The following is a 23,175-nucleotide window of genomic DNA, read 5'->3' as shown; positions in this document are numbered from 1 at the left end:
TCTTGCCTGAAGCTTCTGTAATAACTCCATGTTCTGGTACTGCCAGGATCTGGTGAAGGGCTTGGATATATTTTAATATTCTAAATATATCTGCTCTAGGCTCTGTTTCTTTCTGCAACGTGAATGAGATGAATTTTACAGAAAAGCTGGAGATGAGCTGTTGTCAGGTGGAGATGTATCTCTAGAAGGCTGAGTTGAGAAGGGGGGTGTCTAATGGCAAGCCAGTTGATTTAGTATGGTCCAATGGTATGACATTTGTATAATTGTGATCGTTCCTGAGAGTAGTAGCTGTGGCTCGTCAGAAATTAGCCTATACTCACATGAATGTGAACTTTGAGATTTGAAAAAAATATAGGCCTAAGAGGAATGGTAGATTGCATTTCTGACTGGGAGTCCAAAGATAGCAAAAATAGGCAATTCTTGGCATGATGGCATTTTGGTGAAAGTTTAGTTTGTTTTTTTAAATCTAGCCACATTGCTGCAGCAGGAAGAATTCCCAAGGAAGAACTATCAAATTCCAGAGCTAGAACCAGCAGAAACATCTAGAAGCAGATGGCATCGACAAGGAGGTGGGCTCTTTGCTTGTTGGCACAGAGGATTCAGCCCTAAGGAGCAGAAATGTCTCAGGTCTGAGGCATCTGCAGCCTGGGCTTCTCTCAGCATCATTATTTTGCCACCAAAAGGGTTGCAGTTACTCCTTTTCACAGACTGACTGCAGCAAGACATCTGAGAGTCATGACGCTTAGTCTTCTCATTCTGACTTTTTTGGTTTAGATGCTGATCCTGCAGCTGGATGCTCTCTCCACTGCTGCAGAAGTGGAAAACTTAAAATATTGCTTTAAGTGTTAAAACTTCTGAACCTTTGAGGCCTGGGTAATATTTGGGCAAAAGCAGCAGTGAAGGAAAATTGTAGGATGGCCCCAAACTGCAAAGACATCAATTGTAAAAATCAGATATGGCCATTTGATTGGAGCATTTGGGCACTTTTTTTTTTGGTCTGCCATAGTAAAATAGAAGCTAAATCTATATCAATTTTTGAAAGTTAAGGGAAAACAAAATGTTAAGATTTGCCAGAAAAAAAATCCCAACAAGGATACAAACACTAAGAAAAATAAAAATGAGAAAAAAAAAAAAAAAAGACAACCAGCAGATGGTTTAAAGAAGAAAAAAAAAATTAAAGACCCGAGGTGGTTTGCGAGTGCTTTTCTGGCTTGGGGCTGTTAGAGCCTGCTTGTCCATGGAAGAGCCTAGTACTGAAAATCAGTGCTAACTTAGGAGTCTAAATCTAGGAAAAGCAATTGCAAGGCTAAATTCACGAAAATTTTTAGCCAAAAAGTTGAAAGCCTAAGTTCAGCTTACAATTGGTCTAAAAAAGTTAGATGCCCAAAAATTAGGACCCTAAATGAAGCATTTTTGGAAAACTAACCCAACTCTGTTTTGCACCATGTTTAAGAATGGTGCACCCTCAGTTTTTCCCAAAACTCTGTTGGCTGCTCACACTTGTGTGAGCTGCAGGCTCTACTATGCAGACAACTTCCCCTCCTCCCCTCCCCTCAAAAATGCACCTTAACTCAGTCTTCCCCTTGCAGTGGAGTACAGACTGCTCCACAACCATCTCCAAGGACCTTCCACCCCATTTCTCCCTGTACCTGTAGTCCCATTAGCCCTCTTTCCCTCAAGCTACAGGTGTCCATAATCTCCTCCCCCCCCCCCCCCCCCCCCAGGTTCTGCCCTCTTGTAAAGCCATAAAGGCAGCTCTTATTTAGCAAGACAAGAGTAGAATTCAAGGGTCACAGTGAATGGAACTAGAAAGAGACCATCCAGTCTGCAGTTATTCCTGTTTACACTACCACAGCTATATCCCAGCTGTCAGCCATACAGTTTGGCTGCTTGTAAGATATCACACCATGTGCAAGCTTGTGCATCACCACCCTCCTCTGTTCTCCATTGTAGGTAAATGAGCAGGCAAGATCCCCAACTTAGTTCCCACGCAGCATCTCTCCAATGCCAAACAGTTTTCTAATAGCCAGCAATACTCGTAGCTGCGTAGGTTACTTTGTATTTTCTGGATGATACTCCACCTCCACCCTACCATATGACCTGTTTGGGGAGTCCTAAGTTTAATATCATGGCCAGGACCCCAAATATCTTTTTCACTTTTACACAATCCAAAGATATTGCATGTTTCTTGCATGTTACCGTACTGCATTTTGTGGTTCTTGTGATGTGATTTTATTCATCACTTTATAGTACTCAAATGATGGAATGTGCTTTGAGCTACGTTTGTAGAATACAGCAGCATATCAAATAGAATAAGATAAAGAAGTTGCATCATTTACATTTAGGGACTGGAGCTGAGGTGGCAGGAATAGGCAGCCTATGGGGAAAAGTAGTGGGTGCAGTTTGTTCCAAATGAAAATATTTTACACCCATGAGGAATAAGTAATCCAACAGGAGAGGGGGAAAAATACAAAATAAAGTAGTCCAACAGAAACTCGAGGTGCTTTAAGTAAGCTGCAATCCCATGCCAGTGACATCTTTCATTTTTTAGGAAGAGGAGAAACTCAGCATTATCCTCCAAATTGGGCTTTTCCTTTTAAGCAAACAAAGCTTTGCAGAAATATATATTTGTTTTTTTAATTGAGGCCAGGCATTTAAAATATATTTTGAGTATTTATGATTTTTGATCTATTGTACAGTGCCTATTGAGCCCTCTTGATGACCATAATTCAATTTAGGGCTCCTGAAATGTCAACTGCAGGTTTCACAGCTACTTCACAATAAGCTGCCCACTTGGTGACTGGGGGTCTTGCCTAGAATGAAAGCTTTAGTGGCTCCCAGTAGCTTATCCTTAAGGACTGCCTGAATGTGAGAGATTTGTTTATGCCTTTGTAAGCTCACTTTGCTCCATCAGACAATTTGATTTAAGTATTTATAGGCCGCACTATCCCTTGTTCCATCACAAAGTTCTTAATCAACATAAAACAGTATATGAACAGAAATAGCTACTGGCAGTCCCCTTTTTCAAATGTGCAACAGCAAGACGCTTTCAATTGCTGGTCCCAGCTTGTGGAATGCACAGCCACTATTAGAGAAAAAACAGCCCTCCTATTCCGATAGAAAATAAGCCTTCATGTTTGAGCAAGCTTTTCAATCTGTCCTCTTGCAACTTGCTCTAAAGGCACTTGCCTGAGACAGTTTGCTCTCTTTTTATATCTGTCGTCTGTAATCATTTTGTTATAGTGATGTTCTGGTTTATGCTTATTTGTGTGTATTTAGATGGATTTGTGTTAACTTATCTGCCTAGAACAATTTTCTTGGCAATTAAACATTTATATTCCATAGTATCCATCTACATATAAGAGCTACCATTAAAGTGAAACAAAACCATTTGCTGAAACAATTTTTTCCCCCATTTATATTTGGCTAGTACTTACACTAGCACAAGCTGCTAGTGTAAGTACTGGACATTTTGAATAGGAGTGGGATTAATTTAGAAGACGCAATCACAGCAATTCCCAAATTCAATGTATTAGAAAAACGGTGGTAAAGATATCACAGAACGCGCTGAACTGATAAAATTTTTATTTACTTTTCAATTCTTTTACACGTTCCTGATTATGTTGTGTAGGTGAAACTAGAACTGTTTAAAAGACATACACAAATCTAGTACATCAATAACCAGGTATTTCTTTTTTTGCTATACTATTTTCACAACCACATGTGCGCTAGGCAATAAAACCGTCACAGAAGCAAACTTTAGGCAGAATACTGGTCAGTAAAAACAAAGCGAAGAGAGCTACCAGATATACAAACAGGCTCGGTTCCACATTCACTACTGCATTTGTCAAGCGCCAAGTATTAACTGCACATTTTGTTCAGCTAGTAGAGGGGAGTTTTCAAAATCAGTGCATGAAAAATTCTTCAGCAGACAGATGGAGAGACAAACAGATGAATTTCTATAGCTACATGGAATGTTAAGATAGGAGGGATGATACTGTGATACTGGGAGGTGGACTATTTCTAAATCAGAGAATACAAATCTTTCACTGCAACTTCATCCATCCAAGCAGTTTCACTATGGGCCTCATTGTGTTTGATACGAAAGCATCTTGGAATTTCAGATTTTGTTACAAAACAGAGACCACCATACAACACATTTGTCGATCTGCATTTTAATGTAAAATAGTGGGACCTTCCTAGCGAAGCTACATCTCAGGAATATACATGTGAATGAAAAACAAGGAGGTAGTAGGAAAAGTACCAGCAGGTGATAAGGGTCAGACATGAATGCACAACCGCCTACAGCCGAGTGAGTAAGAAGTCTGGAAGAAGAGCAGAACGCATACAAGTGAATAAGGTAAAAATTAATTTTAACTAAGAGTACAAGGAGGTGGTGGAGAAAATAGTCTTACCTGCATCAGAGACCAAATTATTAAAAAGTGTAAAAATGCAAAACCCTTGGGAAGACCCTGTTTTACACTGAACAAGTATGCAGAAATTTCATTTCATCTGGATAAGCCAGTTGCTTGCACTTGATCCTCTCAAGCAGAGTTTATTTTTCTTTCATTTAATGCCCTTAACCAGAGTGCTCAGCTACAATTAAATTATTATGGAAGGAAATGGGCTTAGCTGTACATAATCAAACTTAATCATTATTTCAGGGTCAATAATCAACCACTGTAAAGAACTGATAAAGTGCAGCACACCCACGTGTTCATACCAATACAGATATATATATTTTTCAAATTTAGACCAAAAACAGCATGTCAAATTCAGTGAAACCTACTTTCCCAACCTTAGTTTGAGAAACGGTCAGAACTAGACAGACTGGCCATGTAGTAGGTACCGTCCCCTTCCTCCTCGCCAGGGTCACAGCATGAGCTCTAACTTTTTGTACAACTTATACGATAGAAAATGTACTTCGACTTGGTTTGGATGCCAGACTGAAATTTGGAGGAAGAGAGGCAGGGACTACAAAGTTTGTTTACCAATAAGAGCTTTGCAAAAAAACAAAAAAAAACCTGCAGTCACAAAACCTCATAGTCACAGTGTTCCGTTAAAAAATAAAACACAACATAAACAAGTATATGGTAACTGTATTTAAAAGGGAAAAAAACCCAAATCCTTTAGATGTCATTGCATTTGTATAACTTATCTCAGGTTTTAAGTACACAAACACCAAATTTGTTTGTTATCCCACCAACTGCTGTTGCTACGCTGAGGTTGTGAAAGTCGATGTACTATTCTCTTTACTTGTCGCACAAAGGGATATATGTGTAGGATACAGAGTGACAGTGAACAAATAGTGAAGCATGGCAGCCATTAGTTGTCTCCCTCCTGAGTATCCCCTTCATCACCCTGGTTTTCTGATGTCCATAACTGTGGGAAAAACACATACAAGAGTAGCATTCAGAAGTACAGCGCTGGAGAGAGAGGAAAGACGAGCCATCGGCCCCATCATGTCAAGCAGAGAGAATTCAAGGCAGGTGCCAGGGATAACCCTGTGGCTCAGGCTGCTGCAGTGCCACATGCTAAGGAGAAAGACTAGTTCAGTTTCTCTGTCCAATGAGGCAGACAACATGCTTGGTGCGGGAGTAGGGAGGGGACAGCTTGTGCTACTGCAGCGGCTTGTACTGGCCACCTAGGCATGCAGTTTGGAGTGGGAGACAGGCCAGCAGAACCTCTAAAAGAATACTGTATCAGAAAATGAGCAACTTAGAGACTTTAACCAAATCCATGTGTAGTCTGATATGCAAATGGAAAACAAAAGCCCATAACTGGGTGTGGAGAGATGTCCCTGGCTGCGTGAGAGAGACATTTTAAACACATCCAAACATGGCAAGGAAGAAAGAAAAATTCCAGCAGCCATTTTTGCATAACATTTGAGGTCCATGTGAGGATTAGGCATCCTGTCCTCAAAAAGGAAATAGGGTGTAATAGGATAAAGCACCCGCTTTCCAGATCCTACCAAGGTACAATTATACTATTAAACGCCCTCCCATGGGGGGGGGGGGAGGAGGACACTGGCGGGTAGTGATGGGGAGAGAAGAAAGAAATACCCTGTCTGTCTCTCCGTTAGCACTTCTATCAGGTGTGTTTATAATCTGCTGGAGGGATAGCTGGCCTGAACTATGACCCACGCACTTTACAAGGACAGGTTTTTTTTTTTTGCTGCCGCTGCACTTATCTTGCCAATGGTTTGAAGTCTCACAGCTCCACATTACCATTCAATGATACCAAAAGTATTCTCACTGGGACTAGTACCCAGAAAAGCAGCTGAAGTGTGGGGGAACATGCAGCCAGATGCTACAGTACTTACAGTAAGGTTGTCCCTAAGCAGCTGCATGATCAGCGTGCTGTCCTTGTAAGACTCCTCATTCAGTGTGTCCAGCTCGGCTATAGCTTCATCAAATGCCTACATTAAAACAAAAACAAACAGTGGCAGTGTTAAACCAAGGTGGGGTGAGAGGGGCATAATCCAAAGGTCCTCACAAAGCACAAAAGGCAGAAGCAGATCACAGAGCTGTTTCCTTCTTACTTTGTAACATTGGGAAAAAGGTTCCACAAGTGACTCCCTCCAACACTGCATAAACTGGCCTTATACATTTACATTACATTTATAACCTGCCTAACACTAAAAGGCCTGCTCTAATCCACATTATCAAACTAGCAGGGCTTTTACAATTTCCATGTATTTGTATACATTAGTACTGAGCAACCAAAATGTGATTGCTGATGCCTGCCACCAAGCTGCAGAGGGGAGGGTGGAGGAAATGCCACCTGCAGTCTGTGGCTTGAGAAGCTAGGAAAGCAAAAGCAAAAAGGATAAAAATAAACTGAAGCACAAAAAAAAAAAAAAAAAAAAAAAAAAGACACCCAAACACACATCTATTTTCCCCGGCTCTTAAAAATTTTGGCTGGTACCCAAGTTTCCTAAATATTTAACTAGTTCATTAGGATCAGAGCTACTTAACCTTTTTTTTTCCCTAAACTATACCACACAGTATTCAGTATAGGTGGCATATATGGTAACTTCATTTTGTTTTTACAGGACCAGGGATGAGATACTGGAACAAAATATCTACCTTAAGCTGCATCATAACCTGATTCATGCAAGATGCAGGTCTGATAGACCCCTCAGTCTTCCCCAAATACTTGTGTACTAAAGGCTGTTTGAAGGTAGAGGTAGTGCCTGAATTCAAGAAAGCATGGGATAAATACAGGGGATTGCTGAAGAAGTGATGGGAATTGTAAGGGCTAGATAAACTGGACAGATGGTTAAGCAAGATGGGCCACATGTTCCTATGTGAACACAGGCATTGCTTAATTCCTATGTACAATTAGTGCTCCCACATGCCAAATTTCCTACTCTATGTGCAGTATTTCCAAAATGTATAGACTTAATGTTTAAAGCAACATTCCTTATTGTCCTCCTGCCAGCAGATGGAGACAGACTTCACTCATTTATGGGGTCTGGTACTGCCTTTAGCTCTTCAATATTTATCAGGTCTCCAGCAGATGGTGCAGACTTGTGGACTGGTGCTACAGCTACAAGTAAGTTGCCCCCAGGAAGGCTTTAGGCCCAGGATCCAGTAGAGTGAAGGCTAAGTCTTAGAGGTGCTCTGCGTGATTGTCCTAGTGGGACAGATTCCCCCCCCCCCAGGATTCAACTCAGTTTGGGTCTGAATTTCCACACCAATCTGTCAAGCAGCACCTAGTCCCAGGTGACACTGTTCTCTAGATGGGTCTCGCAGCAGAAACTGCCTCCCAGTCTCCTATGGTAATATGCTACATTTGGATTTGGTCAAGGGGGTCTGAGGTAATCACTCTCTCCCTTTCTTTACTTCAGGTAAGGCTATAAAGAGAGTGGCATGGCACTGCAGGTAAGTCATAATGGCATCAGCTGGTACATCTGCCTGGCTTGTGAGTAGGTAGGTGGGTTCAGTCTGCAACAGGTCAGCATCCTGCCAAAAGCAAAACTGGGTGGGTTCCCCATATCGAGTCCTGGCCCCTATGGTGGAAGGCAACACTGTAGTGCATATGAAATAGGGCTCGGTTGGTACTCAACATTTTAATCAGTTCAGCAGACATTTTATTGGTGTTTTGTGCCAAAACTAAATAAAGAATGCCCAGGCGATCTCACATACATGTTGAAGCTGCTCTCTCCTGCCCTCCTTGATTGCTAACCAATGGAGGGAACAGCCTGCAGAAACAGATGTCTTCCCCTCTACACAAATGAAGCTTCCCAGAGGGCCTTCATGGCTAAAATTACAGCTTGTGAGGTTATAGATTGCGGTAGCCTGTTAAGAGATGCTCTATATTTCCTAGGGTGGTCCTGCTTGGGCAGCACCTTTGGATTTCTCCTTGAACCCTTCCTAGCTCTTATCCATGTCCCCGCACAGAAGAACTGTAGGTTATCCTTGGCAACCTTCAGAGGTGCCAGTAGCACTCCACCGTCCTAGAGAATTGGCTGGATAAGATGAGACAGCTGATCTGATAAACAGTAGATTACCTCTTCAAAAGGGTATAATGCTACAGTGGGAAGGCTGATCAGGAAAAAGCTGGTAACCTTTCATTCTGGAACATGTCGTCCTACAGCTCATGGATGAGCAGCAAGAGCCAGTAATTTGTTGGGGGATGCCTTATTTCTGGGTGTTAGACCCCCCTCTCCAATAGCTTCCTGTTACTTCTATCTATTGGAGATGGGATCTCTTCAATGTGAAACACTTTGTTATAGCTTTAAAGAGGCCTAGTCAAGGCAGAATATATATTCTTTTCCCAGGGAAGAGAAGGACATGGTGTTGGACCATCTATGGGGGTTTTCATTTTAAAATCAATCTGTGGATGGACACATAACATTCAGAGTTTCCATGATAGAAAGATTGAGTCTCTGCTTAAACAATCTCTTTTCTATAGTCTCTTCCCAGGCAGCTATGTGCAATAGCTTTGTGACAAGTCCTCCTGTGTTGAGGCCAGCATCCCTCTGAGGCGGCCATGGTGACCTTCCCCACAGGTAAGTGTGCTGAGAAGAGGGGTCTCTAACCTGTAGCTCCTGGATGGATTCACAGCTGGTGAGTCTTGCACAGTGGAGGTAAATGATGCTAGGAGCTACTCTGATTGCCTCCCCCATTAGGCCTGGCCCAGGTTAGTTCAAGATGTGGCCTCAGTGTTTACAGCTGTGCTTCTTAGAAGCCCCCCCACCCAGAGTGATGGCCATTGCCATCTTGACTGTTTTTCTATAGTTTTAACCTCTAAGAAATTTAACTGTCCTTTGGAGTAGTCTTGGACCAAAACTTTCACAGGCTGGCTAAGGGTGCTTTTCAGAAACCCCTCCAAATCAGCCTGGTCAGAGTTTCCATGATAGAAAGACTGAGTCTCTGCTTAAACAGTCTCTTTTCTATAGTCTCTTCCCAGGCAGCTATGTGCAATAGCTTTGTGACGAGTCCTCCTGTGTTGCATCCACCCCTACCCACCTACTTGACCACTTCCACCCACATCCCCCTACATGACCCTCCTTTGGCCCTTGTCTCTCCCTCCCTTACCCCCTTTCTGCTCCAGCCTCTCTCTTCTACCCCCCTCCTCAAATTTCACATCTTCCAATTGTAAACAATTTGCAAAAACCTCCTATAGCTTCCTTACATATGTCATGCATCTTTGATCTTATCCCATACTTAATTCCTCCCCTGGCTCACTTGCTTCTCGCACATGTATTACTATCTAATATACAATAATTATTCAAATAATTATTGTACTAGAATCTGTTATGTTTATTGTAAAGCCTGTGGCTACATTATTTTCTGTAAACAGATTAGATGTTCCAAACGATTATCGGTATATAAAAATGCTAAATAAAAAAACATTCATAATATTATCGGAAGTATTATAATGGTAGACATATCGTGAAACATAGCTAGATTATAGGGGTTTGCTAGAGGCGAGGATTATTGTTCAAAACTTAAGTTTGGTTATCTGAGTCATGGGAAACTGGGTGTTTGTTGAGTAGAAGGCATTATGGAATAGCCAAGATTTTAAGTCTCTTGAATTTCTTTTTGTCAGATATTGTTTGAAGTTCCTCTGGCATTCCATAGTTTTGGGCCAGCAATTGATATCACTCTCTAGTTTGTGCTAGTTGAGAATTTTTTTTAAATCCAGGATTTCTAAGAGGCATTTGTTCTGTGATCTGAGAGTTTGCGAGGGGGTTGTGAGGTTTAAATGTTATTCCCAGCAGATCACTGTTTGGGTTAATGTTGTTGAATATTGTTAGACCTTTATAATGTATTCTTGACTGTACAAGAATTGATGGCTCTGCATTGGCTGTTAGGGTGATGTGGTCAAGTTTCCTTGCTCTGGACCATAGTCTAGCTGTGGCATTGTGCAGTGGTTGCAGACATTTTAAGTGACTTGCCAAGAGACCTAGAAGGAATTACAGTAATCCAGGATTGAGAATATGAGAGATTGTAAAACTGTTCTGAAATCTGTTGTGCTTAGATGTTTCAATCGGCTCAAAATCCGCAGCTTGTGGAAACCAGATCTAATCAGTTTGCTTGATAAATTTTCATTGATTTAGACCCCTAGGTTTCACCTGGGGTACCGGGATTAATTGGCAGCTTTCGAGATCTATCCATGGGGGTAGATATTTGGTGGGTTGCAGCTCAAATTATTTCAATTTTTTGGGGGGGGTTTGAAAGTTTCCATTGCGCTTTTATTTTAATTATATATTCAGATTAGTGATGTTTTTCAAATTATTTTGTTAGAGGGATATAGAATTGTAGATCTGCATATAAATTTAATCCCAGGACTTAATTTGCATATGGGCAACATGCATATATTAAATAATGTTGCTGATAGGCACACCGCAAGGATCAGCACTATTGTGCTTTGGAAAGTGTCAGACAAGTAATTGCCAAGTATTACTTGGAATGTTCTCTCAGAGAGGAATGAGGTGAACCATTTTAACACACTTCCATCAATCCTGATATATTTAGCTGTTGGCATAGCAGGTTATGGTCAATTGTGTTAAAAGCAGCTGTTTAACAAATTATACTGCCTAGTCCTGATTTGATTTGAGTCCTAGGAGAACCAACAGGTCAAGGACCAGAACCAGCCATCTAGCATTCCCGACCTCTAGCTCAGGAGAAAAGGCAGTAGTCAACGTGATGCTATTAGCTGATGTACACAAGATGAGGCAATCTAGTAGCCCTCAGGTACCCTGGTGAGAGTCAGATTTGGTCTGTAATGGAGTTCCTCTGCAGTACCTAGCAGCAGCAGCAGCAGCTCACATGGCCAACATTGTCACTGTACAGACAAAGGTTTTGAGCTAATCACTCTTGAGGCCATGAAGTGTAAGGACCAGCCGAAGTGGCCTCTGCTCTTCTAGTGGTCAGGTGGGGCACCAACATGAGTAGACTTCAGATTAGCCTAATGAAGCTCCAAGATGATTAAGTTCTTTAGTTAAAGGAGGAAAGCAGGAGTCCAGGGTTTGGCAATCCTTGTAGAACTATGACTGGTATCAAGTGTCCTGCCCCTGCCTGGACATTACCTAGACTGAGTTTTGAAAGTACAAGCTCCTTCACCCTCAAGAGGATTCTTCTCTGAAAGACCCCCTTCTATCCACTTTTACAACCTTGGCTGTTGAGAGGACCAGGCTGCATAGTGCAGATGGCCTCAGGGGTTACAGCATTCAGTAGCATGACATTTTGGAGCCTCCAAGGTTTAGTTTCAAATCTCAAAGACTGACTCTGGCTTGTTAAGAACATAAGAAAATGCCATACTGGGTCAGACCAAGGGTCCATCAAACCCAGCATCCTGTTTCCAACCGTGGCCAATCCAGGCCATAAGAACCTGGCAAGTACCCAAAAACTAAGTCTATTCCATGTTACCATTGCTAATGGCAGTGGCTATTCTCTAAGTGAACTTAATAGCAGATAATGGACTTCTCCTCCAAGAACTTATCCAATCCTTTTTTTAAACACAGCTATACTAACTGCACTAACCACATCCTCTGGCAACAAATTCCAGAGTTTAATTGTGCGTTGAGTAAAAAAGAACATTCTCAGATTAGTTTTAAATGTGCCATATGCTAACTTCATGGAGTGCCCCCTAGTCTATTATCCGAAAGAGTAAATAACCGATTCACATCTACCCGTTCTAGACCTCTCATGATTTTAAACACCTCTATCATATCCCCCCTCAGCCGTCTCTTCTCCAAGCTGAAAAGTCCTAACCTCTTTAGTCTTTCCTCATAGGGGAGCTATTCTATTCCCCTTATTTTGGTTGCCCTTCTCTGTACCTTCTCCATCGCAATTATATATTTTTTGAGATGTGGCGACCAGAATTGTACACAGTATTCAAGGTGCGGTCTCACCATGGAGCGATACAGAGGCATTATGACATTTTCTGTTTTATTCACCATTCCCTTTCTAATAATGCCCACCATTCTGTTTGCTTTGACTGACGCAGCACACTGAACCGACGATTTCAATGTGTTATCCACTATGACGCCTAGATCTCTTTCTTGGGTTGTAGCACATAATATGGAACCTAACATTGTGTAATTATAGCATGGGTTATTTTTCCCTATATGCATCACCTTGCACTTATCCACATTAAATTTCATCTGCCATTTGGATGTCCAATTTTCCAGTCTCACAAGGTCTTCCTGCAATTTATCACAATCTGCTTGTGATTTAACTACTCTGAACAATTTTGTGTCATCTGCAAATTTGATTATCTTACTCGTCTTCTTTCCAGATCATTTATATATATATTGAAAAGTAAGGGTCCCAATACAGATCCCTGAGGCACTTCACTGACCACTCCCTTCCACTGAGAAAATTGTCCAATTAATCCTACTCTCTGTTTCCTGTCTTTTAGCCAGTTTGCAATCCACAAAAGGACATCGCCACCTATCCCATGACTTTTTACTTTTCCTAGAAGCCTCTCATGAGGAACTTTGTCAAACGCCTTCTGAAAATCCAAGTATACTACATCTACCGGTTCACCTTTATCCACATGTTTATTAACTCCTTCAAAAAAGTGAAGCAGATTTGTGAGGCAAGACTTGCCCTGGGTAAAGCCATGCTGACTTTGTTCCATTAAACCATGTCTTTCCATATGTTCTGTGATATTGATGTTTAGAACACTTTCCACTATTTTTCCTGGCACTGAAGTCAGGCTAACCGGTCTGTAGTTTCCCGGATCGCCCCTGGAGCCCTTTTTAAATATTGGGGTTACATTTGCTATTCTCCAGTCTTCAGGTACAGTGGATGATTTTAATGATAGGTTACAAATTTTTACTAACAGGTCTGAAATTTCATTTTTTAGTTCCTTCAGAACTCTGGGGTGTATACCATCCGGTCCAGGTGATTTACTACTCTTCAGTTTGTCAATCAGGCCTACCACATCTTCTAGGTTCACCGTGATTTGATTCAGTCCATCTGAATCATTACCCATGAAAACCTTCTCCATTACGGGTACCTCCCCAACATCCTCTTCAGTAAACACCGAAGCAAAGAAATCATTTAATCTTTCTGCGATAGCCTTATCTTCTCTAAGTGCCCCTTTAACGGTCCAACAGACTCCCTCACAGGCTTTCTGCTTCGGATATATTTTTAAAAGTTTTTACTGTGAGAGTTTTTGCCTCTACAGCCAACTTCTTTTCAAATTCTCTTAGCCTGTCTTATCAATGTCTTACATTTAACCTGCCAACATTTATGCTTTATCCTATTTTCTTCTGTTGGATCCTTCTTCCAATTTTTGAATGAAGATCTTTTGGCTAAAATAGCTTCTTTCACCTCCCTTTTAACCATGCCGGTAATCGTTTTGCCTTCTTTCCACCTTTCTTAATGTGTGGAATACATCTAGACTGTGCTTCTAGAATGGTTTTAACAATGACCATGCGTCTTCGACATTTTTTCACTTTTGTAGCTGCTCCTTTCAGTTTTTTTCTAACAATTTTTCTCATTTTATCAAAGTTTCCCTTTTGAAAGTTTAGCACAAGAGCCTTGGATTTGCACACTGTTCCTCTTCCAGTCATTAAATCAAATCATAGAAGCTCTCTTGCTACTCCTGGATGGGATGCTTTCTTCCAGTGAGAGTCAAGAACGCTGCAAAAGGTCTTCTCAATTTGGAACATTCAGTTTAACTTTGAAAGCATCTGGCCTCCCTTCTTCTCAAGCTTCTGGGTGCATCTGAGTCTTATTGAAGTTTGTCTCCTTGTTGGCCTTTGATAATTGTAAAGGAATTGGTATCTCTGCACCCAATACTCTCTAAGGGTAGTGTTTCACGTCTGCTGGAAACAGACTTTTTTCCCCCACTTATGATACTCAGTAGGACGATATACTCCAGAACAGTAACATCTATTCTTAAGTCTTGAGAGATACTATGGCATCTTCCCACATAGTCTAGGTAGAGCTTTGGTACAGACGATGAGGAAGGTGAAATTTCAGCTTGCCTTTAGTCCTGCCAAAGCAGTTCAAAATCCACCCAGAAAGCCACAATGATCAAGGGCTCTCAGTTGGACAAACTCAGAAAACTAGCACCAAGTACATTGGCCTAATCATGAGCTTGATATAGCGATTCTCTAATTCCTGGGTTAATGATAGAGTGATGTTTCTTGGCTGTATCATGTTTTGCTTGTGATGATTTGGAAGCCACCTTCCGTTGTCTTAGCTTAGAAGGCGGAAGCACCAGATCCCTGCTGGGGGGGGGGGGAAGGAGTGGTGAAGTCAGCTTTTGAGCTTAAGAACATAAGAACATGCCATAGTGGGTCAGACCAAGGGTCCATCAAGCCTAGCATCCTGTTTCCAACAGTGGCCAATCCAGGCCATAAGAACCTGGCAAGTACCCAAAAACTAAGTCTATTCCATGATACTGTTGCTAGTAATAGCAGTGGCTATTTTCTAAGTCAACTTAATTAACAGCTGGCAATGGACTTCTCCTCCAAGAACTTATCCAATCCTTTTTTAAACACAGCTATACTAACTGCACTAACCCCATCCTCTGGCAACAAATTCCAGAGTTTAATTGTGCGTTGGGTAAAAAAAAGAACTTTCTCCGATTAGTTTTACATGTGCTACATGCTAGCTTCATGGAGTGCCCCCTAGTCTTTCTACTATCTGAAAGAGTAAATAACCGATTCACATCTACCCGTTCTAGACCTCTCATGATTTTAAACACCTCTATCCTTTTTTTCCCACTAGTCTTTATCTGCGTGCAAACTGTGACATAATCCACTTGGCTGGTCTGGCAAGAAAAACATTTATATTTTACCATTCTAACTAGATACCTCCATCTCAACTACTTGTTTCTTAACTCTATAGCAGCAGATGGAACCATGGTTAGAATCAGGACTGGAAAAAATACCCAAGCCCTGCCCTGGCATCCCATGTCCCACTCAAGCGGAGCTACAGCTGGGCCATGTGAGGCTAGAGCTGTGGCCCAGGCTGGTCCCCTACCAGACAGCTTGGAGTCAAATCTGTTCCCTGCCGTCATACCGCACAGACAAGAAGCTGGACCCACAGCCCCCTTTGCTTCTGGGATTATGCAAAGCAGGAGAGGCTGGCAATGGACAAGCCACAAGAAGAAACAGAAAAGTAAAAAAAAAATAAAGAGTGAAAGACATGGAGAAAAAAGCATTTAAAAAAGTTAAAGGACAAGATTTTTAGCTCATAAGTGTTAGCTGGCATGCAAGTTTTCAAAATATTCTCTTATCCCTGTTTAGAATAAACTGGAAACTAGCAGGCTCGTGTTCAAATGCTTCTACTACTGCCACACCTTGTGACTTGGACAAAAACGCTTTATTGCCTATTGCCTCAAATATATTGCTAGATTTTATATATTTTGATCTGGTTCTCAAAGAAGGTGGCTGAAAAAATAAAGGCAAAAAGAACAGCATTCAAGAACTACAAAGGATCCCAAATTGAGGAACACAGGGAAAAATACCTGGTGAAGCTGAGGGAGAAAGAAAAATCAGGAAAGCAAAAAGATCAAGTGAAAGGAAGGACTGCCAAAAAGAGTAAAGCGAGGTATCAAAATATTTTTCAGATTTATCAGAGAAAGGAGGGAGGCCCGAGGGGGTATAATAAAATTGTAAGGTGACCAGGAACATGTGGAAAAAGATTAAGAACGAGCAGAAATATTACACAAATACTTCAGTTTTGTGTTCACTAAAGGCAGCCCTGGAGATGGAGCATTGCTGATTGCAAGAACATGAATGGGAGTGGCATAGATAAAGCCCTGTTTACAAAGGCAAGTGTACGAGGAAAGCTAGGAAACCTGAAAGCGGACAATGCCATGGGGCTGGATGAGGTACATCCCAGATGTGCTGGCGGGTCCACTGAAAAACCGGTTCAATAGATCTCTGGAAGCGATGCCATGTTATTGGAGAAAAGTAGTTGTGGTCCCACTGCACAAGAGTAGTGGCATTAGGAGGCTGGAAGTTACAGGCTGGTTATCCTCACCTCGGTGGTGGGAAAATTAATGGAGACGCTGCTGAAGGAAAGGATAGTGAACTATCCACAATCCAGTAGGAAGCATGGATTCACCAGGGGACAGTCCTGCCAGACAAATCTGATTGACATTTTTGATTGAGTGACAAGAGAACTGAATCAAGGAAGAGTGCTCAAATGATTTACTTGGATTTCAGCAAAGCTTTCTATAAGGTCCCACATAGGAGGTTCATGAATAAAATGAGATGCTTGGGTGTGGGTGCCAAAGTGGACTGGATTACTAATTGGATGACTAACAGGAAACGATGCGTAATGGTAAATGGAACCTGCTCTGATGAGAATGGTATTAAGGGGAGTGCCTCAGGGATTGGTTTTGGGACTGGTTCTGTTCAATATCTTTGTGAGTGACATTGAGATTGAGTAGGAATTAGAAGGAAAAGTTTGCCTTTTGGGGGATGATACTAAGATCTGCAACAGAGTGGACCCATCGGGAGTAGAGAGGATGATACGTGATTGAAGATTCAATGCCAAGAAGTGAAGAGTCATACACCTGGGGTGCAGTAATCCAAAAGAGCAGTATATGATGGGAATGAAAGATTATCACACATGGACCAGGAGAGGAACCTTGGGGAGATTGTGTCTGGCAGTCTGAAGGCAACAAAGCAGTGTGACAAGCTGGTAGTTAAAGCCAGAAAGATGCTGGACTGTACAGAGAGAGGAATAACTAGCAGGAATAGGTGAGTGATAATGCCTTTCTACAGATCCTTTGTGAAGCCTCACTTGGAATACTGTGTTCAGTTCTGGAGATCATATCTGTGATTCTATTTAATTTATATCTAATACCATTAAGTTTTTTTATTAGGCCGTTTGGCTAGTATATCGAACTTATGCAGATTACATTCAGCTTTTTTTTCCCCCGTTAAAAAAAAAACAAACTTACAGGCAGTGTCAGGACAGATCAGGAAGACAATCACATGTCTGGATGTGTATCATTTGATGCTGAACATTTCAAAAGCTGAGGCCATTTGCTTCTCAAAACAGATAGTTTTTTGGCTAAACAAAATCTTTCTACCCTGGTTGCCTTAGAGTCAATACCACTTACAGATGTGAGGAACTTAGGATGCTTTTTTTTATGCTAAATTGTCCTTTAAACACAGTTGCATCAAGTTCTGCAAACAGGCTATTACAAGCTGCACCCTTTACATCACCTAAAATTCATACTTGACCCTGGAGAGTTTCACCCTGTTCTACAGACATTTTATCCTCAAATGGATTATTTTAATTCCCTTTTATGTTGGGCTGCCAGCTTCAAGTTTGAAAGCAATACAGATCTTACAAAATTCAGCAAGGTTATTCACCAGGGTCTGTCGCTATAACCGTATTACTCCACCTTTGATTCAATTACAATGGTTACCAATTAAACAGCGGGTAAAATTTAAGCTTTTAATGCTAATCTTTAAGGTATTAAAAAGCAACAGTCCACAGTAACTTAAGCATCTATTACATTGCTATAAGAACTGTTTCAGCTGTTAAAATCTTGTGCTATTTGAACAGTTAGCCAATATTGTTTTGTTTTAAATGTTATGTTTTATCAGTTTTACATGTATCGTATTTTAATTTGATTTTTAGTTTTATTTTGTGTACACTGTACTTCGCTTACCACAGTTTGTCTGCTATAGGTGGATAATAAATATTTTTTAGACAGGCCAGAAGAAGGCGACCAAAATGGTGTGGGGTCTGTTTCAGAAGACCTAAGAGAGGCTAAAGGATATAAATATGTATCCCCCTGGAGGAGAGGAGGTGCCGGGGAGATATGAGAGATTCACATACCTGACAGGTATTAGCAATGCACAAACTCAAACCTTTTTCATTGGAAAGAAAACAGAACTAGGAGCCATGATAGGAGCTCAAGTGGGGACAAGTCAGAACCAATACTGGGTAATATTTCTTCACGGATAGAGTAGTGGATGCCTGAAATGCCCTCCCAGAAAAGGTGGTGAAGACAAGAACAGTTAATGAATTCAAGAGCACATGACAAACACTGTGGATCCTTAAAGGCTTAAAAGAAAGGGATAGTGTAACAATTCTGCATGGGGGTAACCTGCATGGTGCGGCGGTTACTACCATAAAAAAAGCTGATGGGCAGACTAGATGGATCATTTGGTCTTTATCTGCCATCGTTACTATGGGCCAGATTTTCAAAGGGATACACGCATACCCCCCCCGAAAACCTGGCCCAAACTCCCCCTGCACGCGCCGAGCCTATGTTGAGTAGGCTCGGCGGCGCGCATAAGTCCCGGGGCTTTCCTGGGGGCGTGTCGCAGCCTCCGGACCAGCCCCCGGACTGGACCCTGACACGCCAGCAGCTGGCCCAACGCGCGCAAGTTACGCTTGCTTCGAGCAGGCGTAACTTGTACAACAAAGGTAGGGGCGATTTAGATAGGGGAAGGGAGGGGAAGGCTGAATGAAATTTTCCTCCGAGGCCGCTCCGATTTCGGAGCGGCCTCGGAGGGAACGGAGGCAGGCTGCACGGCTTGGCGCGTGCAGGCTGCCGATTTTGGGCAGCCTTGCGCGCGCTGACCTTGGATTTTAATGTATCTATTGAAATCCCGCGTACTCTTGTTCGCGTGTGCGCAAATTTATAAGATCTACCCCTATGTATGTTTTATTGCAAGCTGCCACAAGCTTTGGAATACTGTAGTTGCTAAATTTTTTAAAAACAGCAATTTAGACTAAGCTCTCGAGAAGGGATTCCTTGTACCTGTGTACAATATGTTGAAAAGCACCATGGTTTAGGGAGCTATATAAAAATGCTGAAATCACCCTAATATATTTGAAATTTGGAGGGGTATGAAGTGGGAAGATTCTACTTTTTGAAATAAAAGGTGTTTCTCTTGATCATGATCCCAATGTTGGACCTCCTTTCCCCAGTCACGCCTGAATGACCACCTTCAGAACCCCAACACAGCATTCAGTTTGCAAACAATGTAAATTTAAACTATGCAGGCTTACCGCTTTTGCCAGGTTACAAGCTTTCTCAGGAGAATTAAGGATTTCATAGTAAAAGACGGAGAAGTTGAGGGCCAGTCCAAGCCGAATGGGGTGTGTTGGCTGCATCTCTTTCTTACTAATTTCAAATGCCTCCTGGTAAGCCTGCTGAGACTTTCCTACTGTCGCTGCAAAATAACAAAACAAAAACAAAAAAACACAAACATGCTGAAAGATGGAGAGATATAGTTCTGAGGATATCCAGACCAAGTATATATGAGATATTTGCAATTGGCCATGCATGGGAATATTTATCATGCATTGTGGATATCCTTAAAAGCAAACTGGCCAAGTGGTCTCTGACTATCACAGCATTAGGCACCACAGTCTACAGAAATATGCAATCTGAAAAAAAGTTGTTTAAACTGAGTTTCTTGTGCAGTGTATCAAAATAAAGATCTCAAATGTACTGTCCATGTTCTCCAACAATGAAATTCCAATGCAATTGTACTTACTTTGTTTGGAATCCCCACATGCTACTTCAGACAGGTATCTGAAGTAATCCCCCTTCATTTTCAAGTAAAAGACCTTGCTTTCTGGCTGCGAGGCATTTGCAATAAGATAACAGTCCAAGAGGGCCTGGGAGGGGCGAGAAAAATCACGAGAGTCAGCAATGGCTACATAGTTTGCTTAGTTGTGTTCTGTTTTTTTTTTTTGCCATGGTCGCATTACAAGTTCATGCAATGAAAGTAAGGTATAACTAAATTTGGGAATAGGAATGCTTAATATATCTTAGGGTCCTAATCAGAAGATGTTTCGTTTAGCTTGATCTCTTACAGAATTGATGTCTACAAAGCTTGCTTCTAGAGCTGCAAGCCAAAAACTAGAAGAGAGTGGGAACATGGGAAAATTGCCATCATTCACGAATCATTCACCCAACTCAGCAGGACCAAGCACAGTACTTGCACTGGTATAAAACTAGAATAATAGTTCATGAGCCCCCCAGCAGTAGTGCTAGTCCACATCTGTCCACTGACAGAAAACAGAATGCTCTACCATACAAAGTGTATAAGGAGATGGCAGCAAAATTTCAGAATTTGCTGCCAAATTTAAGGAAGTGTTTCCCTACAGAGGGTTAGCCCCTGTGTGATGTCATGTCCTAAAAGGGTCCAAAAGAATGAACTTAGAGTTCTCAAAATCCTGGAATCAGCTTCCAAGAAAGTGATAACAAATTATTTTTTTTTTTTTTACTTCCAAGTCTCATAAGCTAACAATCCATAGAAGTGGTCATAACAAAAATACTGTTGAAGAACTCATAATCCAATAAATTAAAAAAAGATCATCACTAATGTGCTAACTTACACATCCCCATGCTGATGAGTTATGGATGATAAAGCATGAGCAAGAACACATTCAGATGTCCCATGAGATTTCAGAAATTATATAAAAAACAAGGGTAAACCAATAAGCCAGGTGCGTTCCTTATTTCTTTAATCTACTTCTAGTTGTCCAAGTGCAATAAAACACTTCCAGTGCACATAGGACTTTCAAGGTATGTGGCCTAACAGGTTCAACAAACTTAGTTACTGTCTGCAGGCAAACTGGAAAATATCTGGCAGGCAATACCGTAGCTGGAACAAACTGTGTAGAAGAATAGATGCCTTTGGTCAATGTCTGAGAACTGTTAAAGGGCATATCTCTGCTGCTGAAAACTGTTACTGGTCAAAATGGAGACTTCAGGGAGTTATTCAATTTCTAATTATTCAGGAATTTAATTGGAGAAATTACTTACCTGATAATTTTGTTCTCCTTAGTGTAGATGGACTCAGGACCAGTGGGTTATGTGCTGATGGGAGTCAGAGCCAGATTTCAAATCTAAAGTCACTTTAGATATACCCCTGCAGTAACCTCAGCTCTTCAGTATTTTTTGAAAAGTCATTGTGGATATATCTTTGCTTAATTAACTTGATTGAACTGGTTCAACTGATTTCAAAACTGGAGACCACCAGTGCACTCAACCAATTAATGCCAACACTGGACAAACTGTGGGTGTCTTGAACTAGGGGGTAGGCCGCAGCTTACCCGTATTTGCTTAGTCTCGAGGTTCGCTTTCCAAGGTCCTCTTCTCTGGGGCAGCCGTGGGCGGGATGCTGAATCCACCTGTCTACACTAAGGAAAACAAAATTATCAGGTAAGTAATTTCTCCATTTCCTAGCGTGTAGCCAGTTGGACTCAGGACAGGGTGGGAGGCTGCCCATGGCCCACTTATACTGCCCTTGCAAAGGCTGTGTCTTCTCGGGTCTGAACATCCAGGAGGTAGAACCTGGAGATGGTGTGTAGGGAGGACCACGCCGCCGCCCGACAGATCTCAGCGGGCGACAGCAGCTTGGTTTCTGGCCAAGAAACTGACTGGGCCCTCATAGAATGAGCCTTAACCTGTAGTGGTAAGGGCTTTCCTGCCTCTATGTAGGCTGCCTTGATTACTTTGATCCAGCGGGCTATGGTTGCCTGCGAGGCCGCTTAGTCTTGCTTCTTCCCACTGTGAAGAACTAACAAGCGATCCATTTTGCGCACCGGTTCCGATCTTCCCAGGTATCAAACCAGGAGTCTGCCGACATTTAGATGGAGAAGAAGTCGAGAGTCTTCCAAGTCCTTATGGTCATCCGGCGATGGCAGGGAGATTGCCTGGTTCAAATGAAGAACTCCGAGACCGATGTCGGTAGGCAGGAGGGGACAGTGTGCAGCTGTATGGTTCCAGAAGTGAAACTAAGGAACTGTTCCCGACAGGATAGTGCCTGTAGTTCGGAGATGCGACTAGCTGAACATATTGCCACTAGGAATACCATCTTCAATGTTAAGAGGCGTTAGTCTGAAGGAAGTCCCTGCTAGGAAGTCTAATACTAGATTGAGATTCCATAAGGGCACTGACCACTTTAGGGTGGACGGAGTTGTTTAACCCCTTTCAGGAAGTGGGACAAATCCAGATGAGTTGATAGTTGGATACCATCCACTTCGGCTGTGAAGCAGGACAGTGCGACTACTTGGACCTTGAGGGAGTTGAGTGACAACCCCTTCTTCATACCGTCCTGTAGGAACTCCAGAATCATGGGGATCTTGGCCTTCCACAGGAGTATCCTGCGGTCCTCGCACCAGGCTTCAAATACTCTCCAGATCCGTACGTATGACTAGGATGTGGAGAACTTGCGCATGGAGTAGGGTGTCAATCACGGCCTTCAAGTAACTGCCTTCTTCAGGAGAGACCTCTCAAGGGACAGACTGTAAGAGAATAGAGACGGATCTTCGTGAAGAATCGGGCCCTGCCGGAGAAGGTCCCTGTGTGGAGGTAGGCACAGAGGGTTCCCCGCAAGGAGTCTTTGCATGTCTGCGTACCATGGGCGTCTTGGCCAATCCGGGACCACTAGTAGAACTAGTCCCCTGTGGTGCTCTATATCTTGCGGATGACCATGCCCAGTAGCGGCCATGGGGGGGGGGGGGGGGGGGGGGGGGGAGGCATACAGTAAGTCTTCCTCTGGTCAAGTCTAGACAAAAGCGTTGATGCCTTGGGAGTGTGGCTCTCATCTACGGCTGTAGAACCTGGGGATTTGGGCACTGAGATAGGTGGCCAATAGATCCATGGCTGGGAGGCCCCCAGCGATTTACTGTCAGTTGGAATGCTGTGGTCAACAGCATCTATTCCCCTGGGTCCAGACTCTCTCTGCTGAGGAAGTCTGCTGAG

The 23,175-nt window shown here is 42.3% G+C and overlaps 1 protein-coding gene across 2 annotated transcripts in view; it reads right to left on the bottom strand.

Moving 5' to 3' along the window:
- Positions 1–3,568: 3,568 nt before the first annotated feature.
- The window catches only part of YWHAB (tyrosine 3-monooxygenase/tryptophan 5-monooxygenase activation protein beta), a 59,225-nt gene continuing 39,618 nt past the window's right edge, over positions 3,569–23,175 (bottom strand). Inside the window, exons 4-7 of one of the 2 annotated variants that reach the window (XM_029612676.1) lie at positions 19,955–20,078; positions 19,464–19,627; positions 6,323–6,418; positions 3,569–5,382 (exon numbers count right to left, since the gene is read on the bottom strand). In XM_029612676.1, the coding sequence (XP_029468536.1) occupies positions 5,326–5,382; positions 6,323–6,418; positions 19,464–19,627; positions 19,955–20,078 (441 nt within the window). In that variant the 3' untranslated portion in view covers positions 3,569–5,325. The remainder of the gene's footprint in view (positions 5,383–6,322; positions 6,419–19,463; positions 19,628–19,954; positions 20,079–23,175) is intronic. The other variant, XM_029612677.1, reaches the window with a different exon arrangement.

Source organism: Rhinatrema bivittatum, chromosome 8 (assembly GCF_901001135.1).
Source record: "Rhinatrema bivittatum chromosome 8, aRhiBiv1.1, whole genome shotgun sequence".
Lineage (NCBI taxonomy): Eukaryota > Metazoa > Chordata > Amphibia > Gymnophiona > Rhinatrematidae > Rhinatrema > Rhinatrema bivittatum.
This window is presented reverse-complemented; position numbering and strand designations above follow the sequence as displayed.